This window comes from Jaculus jaculus, chromosome X (genome assembly GCF_020740685.1).
Source record: "Jaculus jaculus isolate mJacJac1 chromosome X, mJacJac1.mat.Y.cur, whole genome shotgun sequence".
Classification (NCBI taxonomy): domain Eukaryota; kingdom Metazoa; phylum Chordata; class Mammalia; order Rodentia; family Dipodidae; genus Jaculus; species Jaculus jaculus.
This window is the reverse complement of record NC_059125.1, coordinates 9644810-9671625: the sequence shown is the minus strand read 5'-3', so window position 1 is coordinate 9671625 and position 26816 is coordinate 9644810. Positions and strand designations below refer to the sequence as shown.

The 26816-nt window shown below is 39.9% G+C and overlaps 1 protein-coding gene across 6 annotated transcripts in view; it reads right to left on the bottom strand.

Annotated features, from left to right (window-relative positions):
* Pir (pirin) overlaps nucleotides 1–26816 on the bottom strand; it is a 110020-nt gene that overhangs the window by 63366 nt on the left and 19838 nt on the right. For all 6 annotated transcript variants that reach the window (XM_045140687.1, XM_045140686.1, XM_045140685.1 and 3 more), the window contains 2 exons: nucleotides 8299–8382; nucleotides 4228–4434 (listed from right to left, as the gene is read on the bottom strand). In XM_045140687.1, coding sequence (XP_044996622.1) covers nucleotides 4228–4434; nucleotides 8299–8382 — 291 coding nt within the window. The remainder of the gene's footprint in view (nucleotides 1–4227; nucleotides 4435–8298; nucleotides 8383–26816) is intronic.

Below are 26816 nucleotides of genomic sequence, written 5' to 3'. Positions count from 1 at the left end.
GGGAAGTTGATGGTGATTCCATATTTCTTCATTTTTGTGTAAGTGTGTGTGTGCTCCCATGTGTGTGCATGTGCACGTGGATGCAGAGGACCCAAGGCTGTCACCTTCAGGTATACTGTCCATACTTTTTGAAACAGGGTCTCTTATTGGCCTTGAGCTCACCAATTAGGCTACACTGGCTGGCCAGAGAGATCCAGGGATTCACTTATCTCTGGCTACCCAGTGCTGGAATTACCTGTGTGCAATGACACATCTGGTATGTTTATGTAAGTACTGGGAATCAAAATCAGGCCGTCATGCCTGCAAGGAAAGCACTTTACCAAATAAGCCTTCTCCTCAGCCCAGCTATCGGATATTCTATATCGGTTATAAATGCATCAATTGAAAGTTGTATTCTCAGCCTTACCTAGAAATCCAATTAAAATTACCTGCCTGAGTCAAAACAATCTTCAGTGTGTTTTAATGGTAGATCTATATCTTTTAGACCAAATCATTTCTTGGTGAAAAGATACTAAGGGTTTATAAGTACAAAATTCTATCTCTTAATAGACCCACACAAAAATGGCCAATAGCCTTCATTTTTGCAAAATCACAGCTTATATCTCAGTTCAATTTCTGCCCAAACTGACAGAAAACAACAAAAATAATGGTTACCACTTAAGTAATGTTTACAATGTGTCTGGTGCCATTCTGAGTCCTCACTAAAATGATACTTTACAGGAAACTGAGGAAACTGAGTCACAGGGAAGTTAAGTGATTCTTACACAGCTAGCTTATGGTAGGATGTCTAATCCAGTATGCCCCTAGAGACCCACACTGCTTCTAGATATTCAAACTAATGCTGCTCAAGGTACATTATTAAAATGCTCTCAAAATAGTGACTGATAGGATTGGGGAGATGTCTCAGTGAGTAAACATGCTTACTGCTAATGCATGAGGGCCTGGGTTGGATTCCCAAAACCCACATAAAAAGCCAGCATGATTACAGATGCCTTAAGCCCATCACTGAGTTGGGTGGAAAGGTGGATCACTGAGGCTTGCTGATCAGTCTAGCCAAAAAATGAATGGGGTTCTGGTTCAGTGAGAAAGCCTGTTTCAAGGAAGTAAGGTGAAGGAACAATAGAGGAGGACACTTAGCATCCTCCTCTGGCCTCTACACCTGAGTACATGGGGTGTGCACATATGCACGCACATGTGTTAGTACATACACAGAATACTTAACAGCACAAAATAGAAACAAATAATTTACTTTTAAGAATATAATTCAAAAAATGAGCTGGAGGGATGGCTTAGTGGTTAAGGCATTTGCCTGCAAAGCCAAAGCACCCAGGTTCAATTCCCCAGGACCCACTTAGCCAGATGCACAAAGGGGCACACACATCTGGAGTTTATTTGCAGTAGCAAGAGGCCCTAGTGTGCTAATGTGCCCATTCTCTCCCTCCCTCCCTCCCTCCCTCCCTCTCTCTCTCTCTCCCTCTCCCTTTTTCTCTGCCAAATAAATAAAAATTAAAAAGAATATTATTCATTTCAGGAATTTACTTGATAAAATAAAATGGAAAACCCAGCAGTTATGAAGTCTTTATTTGATGAAGTTAAAACATTACCTCTCATCTCCTAACCCTATATGGTTACATAGTCTGCTGCCCGGCAGTACTTTCAGAGGTTTGTCTGCCTATAATTTGAACTGGCTTCAGCCTTAAAATAGCCTTGTGTGTTCTATAAATGAAAAGCAAGTTTTGTAACCTCTAAGGATCCATGATATTGATGGCTTTGCCTATCTTGTAAGTCACCAGTCTGATTGTCCTTGTTATCAGCAGAGAAGTTAAACACTTTTGTAGGAGAGTGGGGGTCTTTTTCAGACAAGGTCTCTCTATGCATTCTAGTCTGGCCCCAAACTCATGATCCTCCTAACTCAGCCCCCTGAGTGCTGGGGTTATAGGCATGAGCCACCACACCTGTATTCTAAATGAAATCTCCCAGATAATTCCAATATATGCAACCATACAAAGTTGTATGCTTTGGTTGAAATGAAAAGGGAATCCCTTACCCTCCACAAGCAACCTCAGTGTCCTCTGAAGGCATGTCTCTAAAACTCTAGAATCCTAAAAATAGGGAATGGTATATCCCAGCTGAGAAAGATTGGCAATTTCACAGTGCATTAATTTGGAGTCTCTTAGACCTCTCCTGGTAATACTATACCTGGTAATGTCCTTTGGCCTTACATCAGAAGGCCTCATAAGATTGTAACCTTTGTCTACAAAGTGAAGCAGAGGAAACATCACAAACTAAAAAGGGTATGCTTCAATGCTTGGCAAAACAGAAACACATGGGTCATAGAAACACAAAGAAAGGCCATTTCCAATCATATTTCTAGAGGGTGAACAGCCGTCAGATTATGCTTAAGAGGGAGCAAATATTGATAATTTTATTCAATGATTTATGTGTGTCCTGGAAATCAAAAGTAAAACAATACATGCATTCAGTAGAACCATGGTTATAATACAAGATAAAGAAAAACCAGGAAGTTCCAGCCAATAATAAAAACCCATCTCTTAACCATGTAATAATTTCCATTGAGTGGCTACCTAATAGCCACTGCCAAGCCACTATTCCCATGAGTGCACATCAAAAATTAAAATGATTTCAAGTGCTGGTTGCACACTAGGAGAATAGCAAAGTAGTTCCTATGTGCACAGGCCCTCACAGGTCCCCTTGCAACACTTTTACTCATTTCTGTGTCTCACACTCCAGGGTTAGACCAATGAGGCCCTTGTGCCCTTGCCTGGATTGGGTTGGGCCAATTCTGCAGTGCACTGATCTTGTGGGGGTCCCTGGCAAGGTCAGGTAAAAGTCATCCTGTCCAAGGTCTTTTCCTGAGATGGTGTCTCTGCTTGCATTCCTCCCCTATTTTATCCAAGTTCCTTTGACTGTTTCCCTAGAAGCACTTCCTTCAAAGTCACTTACACACGAATCTGTATATACAAGGGCCTGTGAACCATCTCGCCATTACCCTAGGTTGGCTGCTATGAAAAACTTCAGCCTCCCAGCCAAAAGTTCTGGGGCAAGTACCACACTACTTGCACCCCTTTCCTCCCAAAAAAGGGTCCATAATCTTTAGCCTACATTTATTTTATCTCATCAAAAATGTAGGCCCCTAAATCTAAAATGTATGAATTCTCAATTGAGAAGAATATATAGTGCATGTCATATGTAAGTTAAATAAAAAGTTAATTTGCTTTTCTTACTAAGTGGGAGAGACATAACTTACATAAATCTTTATATTCCTATTTGTTTCTTAAAAACAGAGATTTTTACAGTGCTAGTGAGTTCCAGTTCATGCTGTTAAACTGTACTATAAAAAATATCTGGGGGCTGGAGAGATGGCTTAGCGGTTAAGTGCTTGCCTGTCAAGCCTAAGGACCCCGGTTGGAGCCTCGATTCTCCAGGACCCACGTTAGCCAGATGCACAAGGGATGCACGCGTCTGGACATCCTTTGCAGTGGCTAGAGGCCCTGGCATGCCCATTCTCTACTTATCTATCTGCCCCTTTCTCTCTCTGTCTGCCACTCTCAAATAAATAAATAAAACACAATAAATAAATATATATATATATTTATTTATATATATATATTTATATATATAAATAAATAAATACATATATATATATATGTGTGTGTGTGTGTGTGTGTGTGTGTGTGTGTGTGTGTGTGTATGTATATATATGTGTGTGTGTGTGTGTGTGTATCTGGGGCCCTTACATGGCACTTATTCTACTACTTATGAAGCAAGACCATATATTGGAGCACATACTATGATATACCCAGTATGGTGGTTTGAATGATGACCCCATAGACTCAGGCTTGCAGTTTGAGTATCCAGGGGACTGAGCCCTACTGAGGAATGTGTATGACACTAGGGGCATATCTTAAATCCAGCTCTAAGATGTGTGGAGAGCAGTTGGAGCTTTGGCTGTTTGTTGGTATAGGATGATGGTGGTATCCTTCTGCTTGGATCTGTGGAAGTGAGCCAGCTTCTTCTGCTATTGATGGTGTTCCCTTAGAATCTGTAATCCTGAAACAAACACTTCCCCACCATAAGCTGTTTCTAGTTGGGTGTTTGTCCCAGCAATGAGAAGCTGACTGCAACACCTAATGGTGGTTGACAATGCAGAAGTCAGCCTTGTGTCACTGTACATCCCATGTTTCAGAGATACACAACATCACTTACCTTGATTCCCAGGGCTTCTCCTGAAATGACAGCAACTGTCACACCATTCTTACTGGGTTTAGGGATTTCTTCACTTTTTAATTCCTGATACTGAGGTTCCACCATCTTCTCTGAGCTTCTCAAATTAACCCACAGTTGTAAGCCATGGGCTGGCTCCTCTGAGCAAGGCATCTCAGCATGCAGAATGCCCCGGCCTGCAGTCATCCACTGCAAACATCAAACAAACAAGAAGACACATGGAACCCAGCCCTTAACATGTCTACACACAGAGCAATTACCACACCATGGGCTAAGTGAGACATCTTACAGGTGCTCCCATCAGAGTGCTGAGACATTGTGAAAAAGTAACAAGCATCTGGGACAATTGTTGTGGCCTTTTCCAGTTTTCCCAATGGTTCCTCATTTGAAATCAAAGCAACAGAACTGGAATCCATGCCAATGAAAGAATCCTCCAATTTGTATCTCTGATTGAGTTCTAAAATGAGGAGCTTCAGGCAGATAATACTGAGGTATAATGTGACTTAAGTGGGACAAACACCAATATTGGGCAGGGGAGATATCAAGCCACAATGTAGCCATAACACAGGCCTCAGCCAAGCCAACGGGGAGCTTTGGCATCTCCGAGAATGTCCTTGCATCAGCAAACCACTATGTTGAGAAAAGCAATTTCCTGCCACTGAGGGCAATTCCCAAGGAGAGCTGTCGCAGTAAGCCACAAGCAGTCTGCATGTCCAGCAGCCAGAGGATGTAAGCAGAAGTTTAAACACATAGCTTTAAACATAGCATCTACTACTCTAGAGATGGAGAACTTGTGGCTCTAGGTGCACAATTCCAATAATGGAGCCAGCCTTCAGTATTTGGAGAAATAGTCATTGCCTCCATTGTTGAGCAGATTGTTCAGGTTATTATTTGTTTATTGACAGTATATTGGGCACCAGTTCCAGGTACTAACTTCAGAATATAGAGACAGAAAGGTAGAACAGCTACATACATTGCCTGTCTGATTTGGCTTGGGTTTACTCTGAAACAAGGACCTGCCTGTAGCTAGTTTATTTAGAAAGTGATATAGAAAGTGAAAGTGAAGAAAGGAGTAGGGGAGAGTGAGATAGGCAGGGGAAAAAGCCAAAGAGGGTTGTTCATGAGCAGGTCCCATCAGTGGATACCTGTAGCTCAGTTCTAACAGGAACCATGTAGGTACACTTTAGAATGATTGCATGGTGGACAGGGGATACTAGAGCATTTAGATTGCAATCCCCATCCCTCAATGACCAAGAGCCTCATGAGAGGGCTAAATTTCTATCATATTCAGGTTGCCTAATATGTGGACTGGAGAAACCCCTCAGGTACAGTAGCAGCTATAGCTGCAAATGGGGTGTGTATATATACATGAGAATTGTCATTACCAGAACTCAAAGAGGGGCAAGGGGGTCATAAGGCAAGCCATCAGCATCATCTTTGTCTAGTCCCTGGAGAGAGAAAACTCCTTAAAGAAGCAATTTCAAGTCTAGGGAGATGGCTCAGTTGGCAACATGCCTTGCAAGCATAAGGATCTGGATATAGCCCCTAGAGCCCATGCAGAAATACCAGTCATTGGGCTGGAGAGATTGCTTAGTGGTTAGAGATGCTTGCTTTCAAGGCCTGATGGTCTGGGTTCGATTCCCCAGTACCCATGTAAAGCAAGATGAGCAAGGTGGCGCATGTATCTGGAATTCATTTGCAGGTGGGAAGCCCTGGCACACCCATATTCAGTCTCTCTCTCCCTCTCTCTCTCTCTCTCTCTCCCTCTGACTCTCTCAAATAAATTAATAAATTAATTAGATAAAAATAAAAATAGGAGAGAATATTTAACAAACTACAAGGCATGGTGGTTTACAGCTATAATCCCACCCTGAGGAGGCAGAGACACGTGAATCCCTGGGGCTTGCTGGCACAAGTTGCCTTATCTGAGGGTACAACATCAACCTGAGACTTGGACAGAGAAAACATTGCTTTAGGAAAAGGTCTAGGAAGAGGAGTCCTTACAAATGAAACAGTAGCATGAGAAAAGGACTCAGACAAGAATGAGGACCCAAAAGAAAGCTAGCACATAATTTAGACAATTCTTTTCTCCATTAAGCCTAAATACATTTCTATTTCATATAAGGCTAACAGAACCTCTAGTGTAGGGTTTTTTCTAACAATGGCTATTGGTGTTCCTCAATAACACCCTTCCATTTTGAAGCATTTTCTTGTCCACTAACAATTCATCTCTTCATATTTGGGGTGGAGGGTTCAAGGTAGGGTCTCGCTGTAGCTCAGGGTGGCCTCAAACTCACAGTGATCCTCCTACCTCTGCCTCCCAAGTACTAGGATTAAAGGCATGTGCCACCTTGCCCAGCCTCTCCATATTTTTGATGTATTGGTTTACTTGTTAGATAAAACATAGTTTGGCAATACTGAAAATGGCCCACATATTGGAAATGGATGGAGAGGACAGGGTTCTCTTTCCATCCTCATCACTCATTACCTCTCAGGCCACTGGCAAATTTTATATTTCCATATCTTTAAATCACTGTCCCTAAACCGTAACATGAGTTTTAAGATACTTCTTCAAAGAGATCATGCATATCAACATGGTAAACAAACTGAAAGATGCTACAATCATTATCCTACCCAAATGTGATGTCTAGTATTGTTGTTTGTGCTGCTGTTTGAGACAAGATCTAGCTATGTAGCCCAGGCTGGCCTCAAACTCATGATTTCCCACCATAGCCCCTGAGGACTGGCTTTACAGAAGTGAGCTAGCCCACCTGGCTTCCAAGCTGTAATGAAATTGTAATGTAATGTGGTGAAGTTGTAATGGTTGAAGTATTAACTAGCACCTCTCAAATATGCCTGCAAAGGAGCCTGATGGAGCAAAAGATCAACATACTCCCAGGCATCCTGTTGACCTCAGTGGGAAGACTTTAGTTTATATGCAGTCCCAATGAGAGGTTGACATATTGTCCATGCCATTGCCTTTTTGGTTTTTGTCTTTGAATTTCATGTTCATGAAAACACTATGATTCAAATATGTGTATTTATCATCCTCCCAAATGTATAAGTGATTCTAGAGAGTACCTGATACAGGTATAAAACTGAAGATCCAAGCATTTCCTGTGGACTTTAATTATAGCACATCACAGACAAGATCAACACAGTGCAAAGTTTGGGTTATTGCCTTAAGTAACAATACTGAACCCTGCAAAGGATTTAGAAGATAAATAGTAAATTGTCTCAAATGCCAAGGAACAGTCTAGAGAGTATACTGAAGTGGTCTGAAACAGATTGAAATGGTCAGCAAATTTTGCAATGGGGACATCACAGGGGGTCATTACCTGAAAAGCTTCAGTAAAGGCTTGGGAGAGGAGGGTAGTAAAGAAGGTAGGGAATGGAAGAAAAGGAAGTTTAGATAGGAACTCTTAATTATAATTTTGTTTTTTGTAAATTTTTTATTGACAATCTCTCTCTCTCTCTCTCTCTCTCTCTCTCTCTATATATATATATATATATATATATATATATATATATATATATACATATATATATAAATATATATATATATAATGATCATAATCTCCTTCTTGAATATTTTATTGAGATATGCAAAAAAGCCACTAGGTAGGAGCTAAGAAGTGACTAAGGATGTAGATAGAGGCCCAGGATATGATCCCTAACACCACATAAAAAGTGAGGGTTCAGCCAGGCATGGTGGCACACATCTTTAATCCCAGCACTCGGGAGGCAGAGGTAGGAGAATCACCATGAGTTCAACACCACTCAGAGATTACATGGTGAAATTCCAGGTCAGCCTGCGCTAGAGTGAAGCCCTACCTCAAAAAAAAAAAAAAGTGAGGTGTTCAAGGTGTGCATGAGAGAGGAATACAATATCCTGTGCTGACTTCCAGGTTGTGTGGATGGATCCATATAAAGAGAAAGACCAGAGATATAACAGTGAGTAGAATGGGTTAGTGTACTGAAAATTGGCAAGATCAAGCATACATGCAGTCCAAGACCATGAAACAATCAGCAATCCCTTGTCCTTGACCATACCTGCAGGTCTCCTGGGTTCATTTTACCAACATGCCCACAGAAGTCTTCATGGGCCATGCTGCCCCCTTCCAGAAGGTAAGATACCTTTAAAAACAAACAAGAAAAAATCCATTCTCAAACATTTTTTTTTTATTTTTTGCAGAGGCACATATATTGATGTGTATTTGTATATGTGTGGGTGAACATGTGTGTTTTAGTACATGTCTATGTGTACATGTGGGTGTGGAGGTCAGCAGTTGACATGGGAGGTCATACTAAATGGTTTACCTTTTTTTTTTAAACGGAGTCTCCAGCTGAACCTAGAGCTCATCAATTTAGCTAGACTAGCGAGCCACTGAGCACTAGTGATTCCTTATCAATGACTCCTCTGTGATAGGATTAAAAGTGTGCCACCATGTCTGTCATTTTAGGTAAGTTCTAGAGAGCCAAACTCAGGTCTTCAGGCTTGCACAGAAAGCACTTTATCCACTGAGCCATCTCTCCAGCTCACTTTTAACCATTTTAAGATCATTTGTTCATTATTTTCTTTTTTAAAAAATATTTTATTCATTTATTTGTTTCAGAGAGAAAGGGAGGGATACAGAGAGAAAGAATGGGCATACCAGGGCCTCTAGACACTGTAAACAAACTTCAGATGTATGCACCCCCGCTTTGCATCTGGCTTATGTGGGTAATAGGGAATCAAACCTGAGTCCTTAGGCTTCATAGGCAAGCACCTTAACCACTAAGCAATCCCTCCAGCCCTACTTATTCATTTTTGCTATCAAATCATAAGGATTCCTTATAGATTTTGGATATGAGGCATGTATCATGGTTTGTGAAATATTTTCTTCTATTTCTGATTACTTTCCAATTAAAAATTGGCAAAGGGTCCTGAAAACAGAGTGAATTCCAGGTCAGCCTGGACTAGAGTGAAACCCTACCTCAAAATAAAAAAAAAAGGACAAAGGGGCCAGGCGTGGTAGTGCACACCTTCAATCCCAGACCTTGGGAGGCAGAGGTAGAAGGATCACCATGAGTTCAAGGCCACCCTGAGACTACATAGTGAATTCCAGGTCATCCTAGGCTACAGCAAGACCCTACCTCAGAAAAAAATTGGCAAAAGGGCTGGAAAGATGGATTAGCAGTTAAAGTGTTTGTCTGCAAAACCCAAGGACCCAGGTTCGATTCCCCAGTACCCATGAAAGCCAGACGCACAAGGGGCTATGTGGTTTGGAGTTCATTTGCAGTGGCTGCAGGCCCTTGCATACCCATTCTCTCTCTCTCTCTCCCTCTATCTACCTTTTTCTCTCTCAAGTAAAGAAAAAAATTAAAAGTGGGCAAAGGATATGAATATACATTTTCCAAGGAAGACATATATATGGCCAACAGATATAGAAAAAATGCTCAGCATGACTAGTCAACAGAGAAATATAAATCAAAAGCAGGATATGATATCACTTTACTCATGTTTGGATATTTATGTTCAAAAATTCAAAATATAGTAAGTGTTGATGAGAATTTGGAGAAAAAGGAGCCCTTATGTTCTGTTGGTGAGAATGTAAATTGATCCAGCCACCACAGAAATCAACCATTGGGTGTTACTAAAAAAAAAAAAAAAAAAAAAAAAAAAAAAAAAAAAAAACCTTAAAAATAGAACTATTACATGATATAGCCACCCCAATCCATGTTGTATATTCAAAAGAAATTATGTCAACCATCCAAAAGACATAGCCAAGTTTACTGCAGCACTATAGCAACTAAATTATGCAATCAGCTTAGATGCCATCAACAAACAAATGGATAAATAAGTGCAGCATACATACACAGTGCAATATTAGTCAAAGCCTTCTTTAAAAAGAAGGATATGGTGCTGTTGTTTATTGTGGCATAGGAGAACATTATATTACACTAAATAAGGCAGGCACAAAAAGACAAATACTACATGATATCACAGAAACTGAGAGTGGACACCACACACACACACACACACACACACACACACACACACACACACTTGTGAGGGGATAATTGTTGGACAATGTATGTATATATCAAAACATCACATTGAATAGTATTTGTCGCCTATATCTTAATAAGTCTGGGGCAAACAAAGTATTGGGTATTTTTTGGTGTTTTGTTTTTGGGGGGTTCGTTTGTTTTTGTTTTTTTTTGAGGTAGGGTCTCACTCTGGCCCAGGCTGACCTGGAACTCACTATGTAGTCTCAGGGTGCCCTTGAACTCATGGCGATCCTCCTACCTCTGCCTCCCAAGTGCTAGGATTAAAGGCATGCGCCACCATGCCCGGCATAGTATTGGGTATTTGTGAAAACTTGTTTGACTTTTCCATTTCTCAATGTTAAGGAAAATGTTAAGAGTAACTAATACAGCAAAACAATGTGAGGAAATGAGTCTATGATAGACGCATACCAGCTGCCCCTGCAATGCCTTTGAGAGAATTTCACAGTAAGTGTCCCCTCCTCCCACCTGGTATAGCCTTGACAAGCGAGAGCTTATACCCAGTGAGAGGAGCCACACTCACCCCTTCAGCCCAGCAGAGAATGGGTCTGTACAGGGGACCCTGAAGCTCAAAGTAAAAGAGCAGGGGCCCTCTTGTTCATGTGACTGTGCAGATGACATACTAGGTCTCCACACTCTGCTGATTCAGGAAGCCCAAAGGAAACACTTTTGACTCAAGGCACACAAATTTACTACATGCTTTAAAAAAAAAGCTGGGTATGGTGGTGCACACCTTTAATCCCAGCACTTGAGAGGCAGACGTAGGCGGATCGCCATGAGTTTGAGGCCACCCTGAGACTACATAGTGAATTCCAGGTCAGCGTGAGCCAGAGCAAGACCCTACCTTCAAAAACCAAAATAAATAAATAAAATATAGCTCTTCAGTTATACCAGCCACATTCTGAGTGCTCCACAGCTCTGTGTGGCAAATGACTACCATAACTGATAGAGTAGATCATGAAAATCTTTATAGAAAACTCCTTTTGACAATGTGATCTAGATAAATAAACTTGAAAATTAGCATTCAGTAATAATTGAGTATTTTATATGGGTAGAAAATTCTAAAATCCATTCTAATTGACCTACCCTATATCATTATTTTACTAAACGCAAAAGATAAACAATTCTAAAGAATCTCCTTTTTAAGGCTATTGTCATTAAACCTGAAAAAAAATATTAAAGAGACATCAAATACTTAAAATATTTAATTGTCTAAGAGACATGGTAAAATTGATGTTTGATGTACATAAGGCTTAAAATGTGTGTGTGTGTGTGTGTGTGGTTCTTTTTGTATGATTTATTTAGATTTGACAAGCTGTTTGGCTAAATTTGTACATATTTGTGAAATTCATCTGTAACTACTGCAAGAACTGCCAGTCAGCCTAAGCAGCTCTGGATGGCAAGATATTTATCTGCAAACTATGTGTGGCTCCTTACATCAGGCTTAAGGGTTACAACTTCTAATTTTCACATTATTGAAGGAATGTTTTAGACATTAGATATCTCCATATTTTCTTTAAGCCCTAATGTGTTTATTCTTATTAATCTTAGAAATTTTCCTTCAAAATCTTATGAACCATCATTAAATGAGTGAACCATAAAGTGTAGTGTGTGATTAAAATCCCAACATCAATGCTAGGAAAACAGCTCAATGGGTAAAGTGCCTGCTATGAAAAGCATGAAGACCTGAGTTCAGATCCCCAGCATTCGTGTAAAAAAAATAATAATAAGCCACATGTGGTGGCATGTTCCTATAATCCCAGTACTTGGAAGGCACAGATAGGTGGATCCCTCAGACTCATTGGTTAGCTAGTCTAGCCAAACTGGTGTGTCTCGTGTTGAGTGAGACACCCTGTATCAACAAAATGAGGCAGAGAGTGATTAAGACACCAAATGTCAACCTCTGCCCCCCCACACAGACACACACACGTCGTACCCATTTACTTATGAACATGCAGATACATGCATACATACCACACACACATACACATGCACAAAACAATCACATCTACTGCTATCTAGCCAGAGTTAATTTTCATTCAAATATACTCAACCAAATGTAAGTTTAGATCTGTTCTTACAAAGAATGATTTATGCTTTCCACCCACCTCCTAAACTAACAGCTTTACCAACTTGATAAATAACAATGGCAAAACTGCCAAAATAAGTAGAACGAAAATATTGTGCTTTTTTGTTATTGTTGTTCTTTTATTTTTCTTTCTATTTATTTTTCCATTTTGACATTTTCATAGATGCATATATGTTGTGCCCCTCCTGCCAGCAGGAAGAACGACAACAACAGGATTCTTCTCAAGCACACTTTATTGGGAGCTCCTAGCTGATAGAGAGAAGGACCCCGACCCTACGGAGCGCCAAGCTTATATACTTGTGGTCATGTAGCTGTGAAGCGTTGTCTGATTGGCTTAAGTCTTATCAGACGACTTTGCATCACCCAATCGGGATAGGTGAGCAGCCATGTTAGGATAACGTCATATGCTCATGTGCAAACGATTAGGATGCAAAAGCAGTAAACAAGCTGACGCAGCAAAGCCTGACGAAGCCAGCCCGGCTCCCAACACATATATTTTGATCTTGAAGTAATGAAAAAATAACAGGTAAGAAATGCAAAAATATTTATGAAGTTTTCAGAACATCCATCAAACACTGCTCTTATACAGAACATAACTATCTCTTGTATAAAGAACCACTCAGATATGTTTGGACCAGGTTGTTTTTGTATAGCGGAGGCATCCTGCTTGGTTAGTACCTGTGAGGACAGGCAGGTAAACCTTATGCTTGAGTGCAAGGCAACACCTATCAGAGGAAGTCAGACCAAAAGGAAGGATAGGAATATGCAAAAATGGTGACAACAATGGGTCTATGCATGCATGAAGGCCACAAGTGAGGAAACAAACAGAACTAATTCAAGAATTAGAAATGGGGCTGGAGAGATGGCTTAGTGGTTAAGCGCTTGCCTGTGAAGCCTAAGGACCCCAGTTCGAGGCTCAATTCCCCAGGACCCACATTAGCCAGATGCACAAGGGGTGCACGTGTCTGGAGTTCGTTTGCAGTGGCTGGAAGCCCTGGCGCATCCACTGTCACTTTCTCTCTCTGTGCCTCTTTCTCTCTGTCTGTCGTTCTCAAATAAATAAATAAAAATAAACAAAATTTTAAAAAAAGAATTAGAAATGGCAAGATTGTAGAAAGGTCCAAGAAATACAACCAATAGCCACCGGGTGTGGTGGTACACTCCTTTAATCTCAGCACTCAGGAGGCAGAGGTAGGAGAATTGCCATGAGTTCAAGGCCACCCCGAGACTATGTAGTGAACTTCAGGTCAGGCTAGAGTGAGACCCTACCTTGAAAAAAACCCAAAAAAAGAAAGAAATACAACCAATAATGGCACTCTACTGGATTTATCTATAGCTTGGCCTTCCTTGACTTTCCCTAGTGGGGTGGAGTTGCAAGGAGATGCTGAGAAGAGACCCATTCGTTCTCCTTCCTTTTAGCATTCTGCCCTTCCACAGAAAGCAGGAATTTTCTTTGTTTGTTAGTCTCTATGAGGGGGGCCAGCCCCATAGCAGTACCCTGCAGGGGTCCAGCACCACTAGTGAGAGCTGTGTACATCTACCCTGTTTTCAGAGGCAATCTGCAGAGGCCAAGGCTGACCTCCCTGAGGACATACATATGCCACCTCCTAACAATATCAACTTTGTCAGAAATATATGTTTGCTTGGGCCACCAGGTTTTTAAAAAATTATTTATGTAGGTCTGGAGGAATTGCTCAGTGGTTAAGGTGTCTGTCCGCAAAACCTAATGGACCTGAGTTCAGTTCCCCAATACAAACATACAGCCAGATGCACAAAGTGGTATATATGTCTGGGGTTCGCTTGTAGCAGCTGGAAGCCCTGGCACCCCCATTCTGTCTTTCTTTCTTTCTTTCTTTCTCTCTCTCTCCTTGCAAATAAATAAAATATTTTAAAAATAAAAATAAATATTCATTTTCTTACGTTTTCATACATTTATATGATGCATTTTTATCTTATTTTCCTGACTACCCTCTCTTATCTCCCCTTCTCCTTCTCCATTAATCCCCATCTTTCTTTCATGCCTTATTTTACCCACTGACTTAAATTAGGGTTGTTTGCATGATCATGGATGGAAGGTTAGTTACTGGGGAATGGGCAACTCATCAGTGGCTAGTGGCTACACCACCTGTGAACCTGACACCCCCCCCTCACAGCAACCATTAACTGACATTAGCTACTGTGGGCAGTCTTGGTCTCATGTACCCTTCCCTTATTTTTCCCCTTCCCCTATTAATAGTGAAGTATTACCAGGCTCAATATTGTTTGACTGCCATCTTTTGCACTTTTATCTTCTTAAGTGGTTGGCAACTCAGGCTGGGAAATAGTTCATTATTTATTATTTCATGTGCTTATTCGTATCCAAACTAGGACAATAATAGACCTGCTATTATCATGTCACTGAAGTTTGATGTTGTAAGCACTCCTCTTTTTGAGTCAGCTTTATTGAGTGCTAGTTCTTGAAACCAAATTTCCACAGAGCACTCACTGAAGTGCAAATCAGGCCTGGCTGACAGAGGACCTCCGTGTTTCATCCTGCAAGACAATGTTTTTGAGACACACTGCATATAGAACAGCCTAGGAAGAATTCAGCAGGTGACAGCCAAATGTCTACAGAAGTTCAGGTTCTAGGTTAACTCTAAAAGCCACACCTGGGACTGCGGTGCTATTGGATATAGTGCTCCACTGGCACAGATATACAGGAGCGCTATTTGTATGAAAATTAATATTTGATAACAACAATTTCACATCACTGAAGCAAGCAAGCATCTCTCAATAAACAGTACTGAGATCATTGAATGACCATGTGAGAAAAGAAAGCCCCCTCTATTAAAATTTTTTTTTCAGAGCCAACCGTGGTGGTGCATGCCTTTAATCCTTGAACTCAAGAGGCAAAAGTGGGAGGATTGCTGTGAGTCTGAGGCCAGCCTGGGACTACAGAGTGAGTTCCAGGTCAACGTGGACTAGAATGAAACCGTACCTCCAAAAAAATATCCAAATGGATAACTCAATGTAAATCATATACTTCCAAGTTTTAAATCCAATGAGACAGGGCTAGAAAGGTGGCTCATCAGTTAAAGGCATTCACTTGCAAGCTTCCTGGCTCAAGTTTGATTCCTCAGTATCCATGTAAAGCCCGTCACACAAAGATGCACCTGGAGTTCATTTGCAGTGCAGGAGGCCCTGACATGCCGATTCTCTCCACCCTCCCCTTGCCTCTCTATTATATGAATAAATACATAAATCTAATGAAACAAAAGGATAAAAAGTATATGCACAACACTATTTGTTACAGTACTAGGCTAATAAGGGATGGTTGATTTATCATACAGTTGCATAACACAACTATATGAAAAGTAATATAGATAGCTACATATTAATACAGAAAAATGAAGTATTGTTTTTTTCTTACAACAGAAACACCTTTTAACAAACATTTCTAAGGAAGAGAGATTGCTTAGTCATTAAGGCACTTTCCTGGGAAGCCTAAGGAGCCAGGTTTGATTCCCCAGTACCCACATAAGCCAGATGCACAAGGTGGCAGATGTGTCTGGAGTTAATTTGCAGTGGCTCAAATCCCTGGCATACCCATTCTGTCTGTGTGTCTGCCTCTTCCTCTCTCTCTCTCTCTCTCTCTCTCTCTCTCTCTCATAAATAAATAATTAAATTTGTTAAAATAAAATTTCAAAACAACTAAGAATTGTTCCTCCAATCAGAAGGTGAAAATAAGTAGTGTTCATTGTTTTGTATAATTACTGATAATATGTGTTCCCTGTCTAAGTGAACAGGGTAGACAGGAAGGCGGGGAGACATACATGGAAACACAATAATAAGAACTCCATATTACATATGAGGATAATGTAGACTTGAACATATGTTATTGGTTTAATTTTTATAGAGGATATTCATGTCAGAGGAGGAATCAGAGTAGAGTTCAATCAAAACATTAAGGAGACAAATAGCAAGCTTCCAATTTTCAAAGAACCGGCCAAATTATAAGGAGCAGTGTTTTCAATTAGTTCCTTTGCTTGCTATACTATGGATTTTTAATTGAAATAATTGCATACAAAATGCAATTTCCCATTTCTTTTGGGCTGAAGCTCCCCTTTGGGTTCTGAAAGAAAATCCTTTTAAATCATAGCCATTTCGACCCTCAAATATTTTTAATTAGCCAAGTAAAAAGGATTTTAAGTTGCCAATCATCAAAAAAAAAAAAACATAACAGGCAACTTAAAACTTAAAGTGTATCAATACTCATTTAAACCTGAAAATGTAAGGGGGGGCATTAAGAGAGTACTTTTTTCAAGTTTCATTTTAGGGAGCAATTCCAAACTGTTCTTACAGATTAAGAAGCTAATCGCCCGCCTTTTTCTTCACCTTCCTCCTCTTTTCTCTCATAGTACAAAGTAAGCAACATTCTTCCCATCCTAGATGTTACAATCTGAATTAGAGATGCCTGGTCAACAAAACTATACTGAATGCATAAGGCCTACCTTTTAAAGCTTAAAGTACAAACCTCAGAAACCAAGGAAAGCACTGTCATTTTATTTAATGTAATCTTCTGTTTTATTTGTTTACTTTTTCTAAGTGCTGTAAATGCTACATGTAGTCTGACCTATGAATTAGTGTCTGTAGTAGATGGGGGGGGGGGGCGGAATCTCAAGCTTTACTTTTGAGAGTTGATACAAGCCAGATGATTTTTTTAGGGCATTACATAATGGCAAACACCTGGTGAATTGCCGTGGGTGGTTGACGAATTGTGAGTGTTGTGTTTAAACTCAAGAGTTCTGTGTGTCTAATTCAGTTCAAAATTGTAATGTGAACCAGGTGTTTTCTTAAAGGGCTGGATATGCTTCTTGGACTCACTGCCTCCTTTTCTCTCTAGTTCTTTCCAGGGCTTTACTTAAGATTCTTGCCTTCTTGTCAGTTCTTAATTCTTGGTGTGTTTGTATTTGGAGAGAGAAAAACACAACTCCACAACAGAGAGGAAAGTGTCATTTGCAATTGAAATGTAGAAAAGGCCTATATCTGAAGAATTACAATACAAGAAAGAAAAAATATAATTTGTTGTTACTTTATGGCTGGTATTCTGAAAGCAGTGTATGCAGACCTTATTCCATGTTTGATAATAAGATGCAAGTCTTATCCTTTAAAGAAAATGTTTATATTATGGGGAAAGCAATGTTTTCATTTAATTTGTTTGCCCTAAAATTGTGACCTTGTTTGTTTTATTGGTAGCTGAGTAGGATAAAAGAGAAAAACAAAACAGAAACACCACAAGTTGAGGTCATGGCTGACAAGAGATGCCAGCAAGGATCATGTTGTGTAATAGAAAGCTTCTCTCAAGGGCAGAAATATGATGTTTGAATCCATATACTTAAGGACCCAAGAAATGAAGAGAACATCTTAATGACTTGAGTAATCCTTTAGCAACCTTGAAAATCACCCCACTTACTTGACTCCTCCAATTCTAATCCCACATATGCACTCTCACAAGTCCCAAAAGCTGGCTATAACAACAAAAATGGTACAATTTAGATTTTCAGCTAGTGGGCAAATACAAGGATGTTACAGCTCTATTGGGTCTGGCCTGGACATTTTCCTGTAATAACCCTAAACAGGAGCCAATTCTGAAGGAACTCTTCCCTTACTGCTCCCTGCTGGCAAGGTTCTGCCTCCAGAAACGAGTCAGACATTGGAGGCCTGATTGGAATCTCAAGGTTTGCCATTTACCAGATGTGAGCTATGAAGTCCCTTACTTTCTATTTTTGTAATATTTTGTATTTAGTTACCTTATATTTTGACAGTTTCATACATGTATACCATACTTATCCATCACATTCAGTCCCACACCTTTACACACTCCTATCCCTCTCCCTCTGTCACCAAATGCCCCCTCCTCCTAGCCAATCCCCACAACCCCCATGTCCTTTCTTGTTGTTTTTTTTTTTTCTTTTTTGACCCACTGAGCTCAACTAGGGCTTCACACATGAGCATGGGGATAGGGGGAGGTCACCCACTGGAGCATGGACAACCTACCAGTGACCACACCACTAAGGAAAATGACTTCCTTCCCCCAGCCACCATCAACTGGCAATAGCTCCTTCACTGGGGAGGAGGGGGGCTTCATGAGCTCTTCCCTTACCCATAATGGAATCTTTCCAGGCCCATTCTTGGGCAGGAAACCACAGCCACTGTGAGTTCACACAACAGCCAATCATGTCCAGAAGGCAGTATTCCAGCTCTTACATTCTTTCCACACCCTCTTCTGCAATGTTCCCTGATCCTTGGAGGGTGTGATAAAGACTCATTATCTGGTGAAAGAGCTGAGAATAGGTTACTATAAAGGGACATCTATATCACACCCTCCAAGTTCTGTTCTTAGAGGCTCAGTGTAGTCATATAAACAAAATAGACCTAAACATTGACCTCATCAGGATTGGTGAGGACTAAATTATGTCATGTGTACAAAAAGCTGGGCACATAATATATGTTCAGTAAGTTCTAGAGTTAGCACATTCATCACTCCTCCTGGAGCAAGGATGCCATTTGTTGCTGGAGTATACTGCCAAAACATTCTTGTGGTTGCATTTCTCACTTCATTCAGCCTCTATTCAAACATCTCTAAGTGAGACCATCTCCAATCATTCCATCTCAACCAAGTCTTCATCTGGCAGCATTGATTTATTTCTTCTTCCTAGATTTTCCCTATAGAACACCATGTTATATATTTATTTATCTGCTGCTTAAGAGTATATAACATCTTGGAAGATGGAGACTTTAAAACGTTTCAGTAATTTAAAGAGATTTCATTAGATATTTCCCTACACATATGTAATGTACTTTGATCATGTTCACTTTTCATTAACCTCTTTTGTACCCTCTTTACCCCCAATAGTCTGCTTTCTCTTCCCAAATACTCATTCTTCTGCTTTCCTGTCATTTTTCAAAATATAGGTTCATCTAGATGCTGCATATGAGAGAAAACAGGAAATAAATAGTTTTCTCAGTCTGGTTTATTTCACCTAAAATGACACCCTCTGGTTCTATCCATTTTTGTTGCAAATGGCATGATTTTGTCCTTCTTTGTAGCCAAATAGAAGCCCATTGTGTATATGTACAGTATTTTCTCCACTCGTGTTGGCAGACACCTATGCTGATTCCATGATTTGGCTGTTATGAGTAGTACAGCAATAATCATGAACGTGCAGTGAATGCTGTGGTAGGTTAGATCCTTTTGAGTATCTTCCCAGGAGTGTTATAGCTGGGCCATATAATAGATCTATTTTTCATTGCTTGAGGTACCTCCATACTGGTTTCCATAGTGGCCTGACCAATTTACATTCTTATCCACAGTGTATAAAAGTTCCTTTCCCCTCTGCATTTTTGTCAGTATTTGTTGTCTTGATGTAGCCATTCTAGCTAGGGTAAGATGGAATCTCATCATAGGTTTGATTTGAATTTCCCTGATGGCTAAGGAGATTGAATTTTTTAATGTATTTATTGGCCATTTGTACTTAGTTGAGAACTATCTATTCAGTTCATTTGTCCATTTATTATTCAGACTTTTTGATATTTTGGTATCCAATTTCCTGAACTCTTTATGTAGTTTGAATATCAATCCCTTTTCAAATGAATAACTGACAAGCATTCTCTCTCATCCTACAGGCTACTTCTTCAATCTGTTGATTGTTCTTTGTTGGTTAGAAGCTTTTGAGTTTGATAAAGTCCAGTTTGTCACTTTTTGCTATTATTGACTAAGCTACAGAAAGTTATTGACTATAACTACATCTTGAGGTGTTTACAGCAGGGACATTTTTAAAAATTCTTGAATAATGCCTAGTACACAGCTGGCACTGAAGAAATGCTGGATAAGCATGGGGCTATCATCCACAATGAGCTTTTGATCAGAGAAACCTACAAGGTTTCCTAAAAGAATGACAGACTTCTGTCAGAGTACTTGATGATCTTACCACTAAAATTCAGTGGTAAGACCCTATTGTTGAAGACTCCATACACAGCGGACACGTAAAGTGGAATGGCATGGCTGAAAGCCAGGAGAGAGTCAGTCCCCAGACAGTCAGCATGTCTAGTGCCAGAAGGTGCTACATGGGCGACTGGGGGAAATGACCAATATCTGTCCAAGCAACTCATGGTCTAACCTACTTAGCAACAAATAACCTGGTGTGATGCCCACACAAGTGCAATAGTGGCACACAGCCATGGTGGGGAACCAATTGCTCTTGATTGGACTAACTGATCCCCTCAGTGGTACGGGACCCATAGCTGGAGCTGGAAAACAAGTCAGAACCATATCCAAACATAAGCCCACTCTCCAATATCAAGCTACCATCAATCATGGGGTACAAGAGGGCCTATACCAATTAAACTCTCTATCAAAAAAGTAAGTGTTATCTCAATTTTCAGGGTGCTAACTTACTCTCCGTTGGAGAATCTGCTTCTCTTTTACAGATAGATACAGATCCTAAGGAGAGAGCTGCCCCATCATACCTCAAAAGGGGCCCGACCGAAACTAAGGAAAATTGGCAAAACAAGCAAGGGTGCTATTTTCCTGATTAACCAGATACCAGCACAAAGGTGAAGGAGACCAACACAGAGAGAAATCAATGCCTACCAAATCAGAGAGCCGGAGCCTCAGAGGCCTCCAACACCTCAGCACTGAAGCAGACCAAAAATGAACCCAACATGGCTCAGGGAAACTTTGCAGATGAGGGGGCAGAAAGAATGTCAGAGTCACATGTTGGGTCATGATTTGCAGAGACATTTATCATACCAATAACTGGGGGCTAACTCCACAATGCACGACCCATTTACATCAACAAGGAGGGTCCAATGGGAGGGGATAGATCATAGATGAGCCTAAACAATGGTATCAAACTGCCTGTATTTGCTGAAAAGAAAACTAATAAATTAAATTTTAAAAAAAAGAATGTCAGAGTCACATGTTGGGTCATGATATGCAGAGACATTTATCATACCAATAACTGTGGGCTGACTCCACAATGCACGACCCATTTACATCAACAAGGAGGGTCCAATGGGAGGGGGTAGGTCATGGATGAGCCTAAACAATGGTACCAAACTGCCTGTATTTGCTGAAAAGAAAACTAATAAAAATCTTTTAAAAAGCAAAAAAAAAAAAAAAAAAAAGAAGAAATACTGGATAAATTAATGAGATAATGAATGAATGGATAGTGTTTAGTATTTACATAGCATGTTAGTATTTACTAAACATATGATCCTGGGTAAATATAATAATCTATATATTATTATTGTGGCCTACTGTGGTTAAGTTTACATTGTCAATAATGGCAGGACAGAAACCAACATCAACTATTTATTTATGAGAGAGAGTGGGGAAAGAGAAAATGGGTGCACCAGAGCCTTCAGCCACTGCAAACAAACTCCAGATGCATGCACCACCTTGTGTGTCTGGCTTACATGCGTCCTAGGGGACCAAACCTGGATATTTTGGCTTTTCAGGCAAGTGCCTTAACCACTAAGCCATCTCTCCATCCCTCAAATCAACATTTTCTGTCTCTGAGACTAAAACTTCTCAACCACTCATGTTTCCTCACAAATGCTGGCTCCATACCATATGTGTTGTGAGTGCATTGGCTCTCTCAGAGTAGAGATCTGACAAGAGTTGGAACAGTAGCCCAGATGGTAGAAGTTTCACACAGATAACAAGAGGACTTGACCAATTCAAGTGAGTCGACCATTTCTGGCAAAGAATCCTAGTGTTCTTGTATGCAAAGTTGAAAACAGGCCTTATGACTCATGAGTGAAAGTAATAGTTGACTGAAGGACTGTCCCAGAACTGCAGTATCCTGAGATACTACAAGGTATTATGATCATGGGGTCTTTGTTTGGTGTGGACATTGAAGAGCTTTTCCTTGTAAGCACTGACTACAAAGAAAAGAGAAGCTAACTTGCCAGAGGACCCAGGTTTGAAAAGAGAAACTAACTTATTTACCTCATATTTTGATGCTATTCCCATTCTCAAAATTCTCTCAAACCTGCTCATTTTCCTGACATTCTGCTTACAATTTCTGATATGCACATGAAGGTCCCATAACAATTTTATAAATAAACCTAACTACTCAAACAAGTTGAATTGAAAACTTCTTCAGTATCTTCCTTCCTCTTCTGGAACTCCAGAGGTAGCACATCCCTTTCTTTTCAAACACAGATAGATAAATATTCAACCTTTAGAGGAATCTCTTCAGACTACCTACTCCTGGCTACCCAGTTAATCAGTGGCCAGCTTCTTAACCAGCACACCCTATCTCCCATAAAACTGTGGAAGATGCTCACTTCCATTGTTTTATCTTCCAGATTACATTGAAGATCTCAAATGAATGATTTACTCATGTCTATGATTACTCAAATCTCCCCCATAGAGAAGTGTTCTGTTGGCACCCAGTAGAAGCCAGTAGTAAGAACTTGTTGTTTAAGAGAGCCCCCTGCTGACCCAAATGATGTGTGCTGCTTTTCTGCCTCACCAAGCCAGATGCAATGCATGCTAGTAGATCCACTCATAAGTGTATCTTCCAGAACGTGCATGGTGTCTGTGCTTAAAAGCTGAGCGTTATGTGGCATATTGTCATGCAATCACCAAAGAGATCAGCTGTGTTGTGATTCTGAGGCAAGTTATTCCCCTTGGCTCAGTCTCCCATAAAAAGATATCAAAGGGAGACATCCAAGAATGAAGAACCTACATTGCCCTTTTGCACACATGATCCTGGGGAAGTTTGAGGCTCACAGGATTTTTAGAGTGGGATAGGATTAAGAAGTTTGTGTTTGTTTCCTTTGTGTTTTAATATTTTGTTTGTTTATTTAATGAGAGGGAGAAAGAGAGAGAGAGAGAGAATTGTCGTGCCAGGGCCTCTAGTCACCTTAATCAAACTCCAGATGCATATGGCACCCTGTGCACACGTCACCTTGTGCGTCTGGCTTACGTGGGTTCTGGTGAGTCAAGACTGGGTTCTTAGGTTTCACAGGCAAGAACCATCTGCTAAGCCATCTCTCTAGCTCTATTTTGTTTTTTAAAAGATTTTAATTTATTGTGTGTGTGTGTGTGTGTATTTGTTGTGTGTATTTGTGTGTATGTGTGTGTATGTGTGGGCATGTGTATGTGTATGTGTTTGTGTATGTACAGGCGTACATGCCACTGGGGAGGTGGTCCTCTCTTCCCACCATGTTTGATGAGTCTCCTCTTCTTTTAGTTGGTAGGAAGAATAGGCTGGCCCACAAGCTTCAGGATTCTCCTGAACCCAACCCCATTGCTACAGGCACATTGGAATTAGACAGGCATGCTACTTTGTATCTAGTTTTATGTGGGTTTTATGTGGGAGATTCAAACTCTTGTCATCAGGTTTGTGAGGCTAACACCTTTAACAACTAAGCCATATAACCAGCACAAATAACTTAAAGTAAGAAGATAACATCTTTATATAGGTGTATTATGATTCTCCTGGTTCAATACATTGTAAAAATTTAAGTTCTCAAACTTAGTGAGTATGCTCATTGTTGCTAGGCTAGGATTTTGTACTTCTAAACACCTTTTATAAGAGGATCTGAGAAAAGAATGCCAATTTTTTCTTTTTAAAATAAACTCTTAGCCAGGCATGGGGGCACATGCCTTTAATCCTAGCACTCAGGAGGCAGAGGGAGGAGGATCACTGTGAGTTCAAAACCACCCTGAAACTACATAGAGAATTCCAAGTCAGCCTGGGCTAAAGCGATACCCTACTTCAAAAATAAATAAACTCTTAATTTTAGAATAGCTTTAAGTTAAAGAAAGCTGTAAAGATAGCAGGGAGTTCATACATATTTGTCAACATCATCAAACTAACAATGATACATTACAATTTTTTCAGTGTGTAAACTACTTTTAAGTTTTCTTTTCTTTTTAATTGACACATAATAATTATACATGTTTACAGGGACTTTTTTTTAAGGTAGGGTCTGCCTCTCAAGTGCTAGGATTAAAGGCCTGGCTATAATATAGTTTTGATACAAGTATTATTTCTTTGTAATGAGAATATTCAAAACCATTTCTTTTTTTTTTTTTTTTTCAAGGTAGGGTTTCACTGTAGCCCAGGCTGACCTGGAATTCACTATGTAGTCTCAGAGTGGCCTTGAACTCACAGCAATCCTCCCACCTCTGCTTCCCGAGTGCTGGGATTAAAGGCGTGTGCCACCACGCCTGGCTCAAAACCATTTCTTATACACTAGACCTACTATGTTAAAAACCACCAGAACTGGGCTGGGGAGATGGCTTAGTGGTTAAGGCTCTTGCCTGCAAAGCCTAAGGACCGAGGTTCAATTTCCCAGGACCCACATAAGCCAGATGCACAAGGTGGTGCATGTGTCTGGAGTTCATTTGCAGTGGCTGGAGACCATTCTCTCTCTCTCCAATAAAATAAATAAATAACATATTTTTTAAACACAACAACTTATTCCTTCGGTGAGTTTGTGCCATTGAATTAGGCACATTGTTATTAAGTAAGACATATAACTTATAAAGATTTCACAAGTTTTTCTAATAATGTCCTTTTTTCTGTTCCAGGACATCTTTGTATCCCCTTACTTCCTACCATCTGTGACAACTTCTCATTCTTCCTTACTTTTCATGAACCTAATCATGTGAAAGAATACTTGTGAGGCATTTTATAAATTGCCCCTCAACTGAAGTGATGTCATTGTTTAAATTTAGATTGTGAAAAAAGAAAGTAATTGATGAGAATTATCAAAAATAAATGTGGTCATCATTTCGTAAAAGAAAGACCATCTTAACAGTCAAAATAGGAAAAGTGGATACACCTAAATAAAGGTTCATGTTCTCAATAAAACAAATGTCTCTTAAGGGAAGGAACACTTCTTTATTAATCAATTTCCTTTCCTTGTTTTGGCCCGCACAAGGGAAAGTATGATCAGAAACTCAAAAACAGGGAGTTCCAAAGCACTCAGAAAGAACACAATGATCCTTCTTTCTTTCCCTCAGGTAGCCACCCTTCAAGCACAGGATGCACACTACTCAACTGCACAGACAAGAGGTGAGCAAACCAAAGAGGTATGCAAGCAGTAGAAACAACAACAAAAAAAAAAATGAGTAATTCTAGGAAGAAACAGGAGGGATGAGGAGTAATTTATGAGAGGCATCCTCCCAGGTGGGCCTTAAAAAGCTCAACTACTGAGGAAAGCCTGGGCTAAGGTGGGACATTTGTGGATATAGAAAGAGAATTTTTGTGCGAGACCCTACCTTGAAAAGCCAATATATATATACTTTTAGATTGTGAATGCTATCCTAGTGGCTTTAAGGAGTAAAATGATTGCCTTAAATATCCAGGCTTTAACAAACCGGATGCACTTCCTCATTGTTCCATAAGTTCAAGAATTGCAGTTGCAAGTAGAAGAATTTGGATCTCTGGCCCCAGAAAGAATCAGATACCACAGTAAGTGGACAAGAGAAATGTGGGGTGTCCAAAGTTCTGTGAATTATGACACTCATGAGATTTTACTTCTTATGTTAATAACAATCTTTTACTCATCTGACTGTATGGATGTATTGAAAAGATATCATGTGTACCAAAGGGAAATTTACTAAAGATGAAATGGTAAACCAGGCATGGTGGTGCACGCCTTTAATCCCAGCACTCGGGAGGCAGAGGTAGGGGGATTGCCGTGAGTTCAAGGCCACCCTGAGACTCCATAGTGAATTCCAGGTCAGCCTAGGCTAGAGTGAGACCCTACCTCAAAAAAACAAACAAAGAAAAAGTAACAAAGATGAAATGGTAACATGGGCCTGAAATAGGTAACGATACGCATGGGCCTGAGATTAGATGGGTCTAGTGAATCCTGCCCAGTATGGACTATGTGAACTTCACAAATCACCATTTTTTGAGTCTTAATTTCTTCATCTGTATGTGGGTTTACAAGAATTCTTAATTTTTTAATATAATAATCCTAACTGTACCAGTTTGGTACACTGATTATTTTGAGATGAAGGCAATTAAACAGAAAATTCAGAATAAAAAATATCTAAATTTTAAGGTCATTATGAGCCTTAAAGGTACTGTATAGACACATGAAGCTTCTCATAAACAGTGGTTGATATTATTTCACAGCAAATATTCTTCAGGTTTAAACCCATATGATCAGGTCTTTCAATTGTTTGATTTTTGATTGATGCACAATATTTATATTTATGGAGTACAGAGGGACGTTTAATATATGCACACATTGTATAATGATCAAACAAGGCTATTAAATAAATGAAAGCAATGGTCAAAAAGACATCTGTACTCTCATGCTCATTGAAGCACTATTCAGAATATCTAAGATATGGGATTAACCTATTGTGTATATATGGTATATATACACAAAACGCTACTATTCAGCCATTATA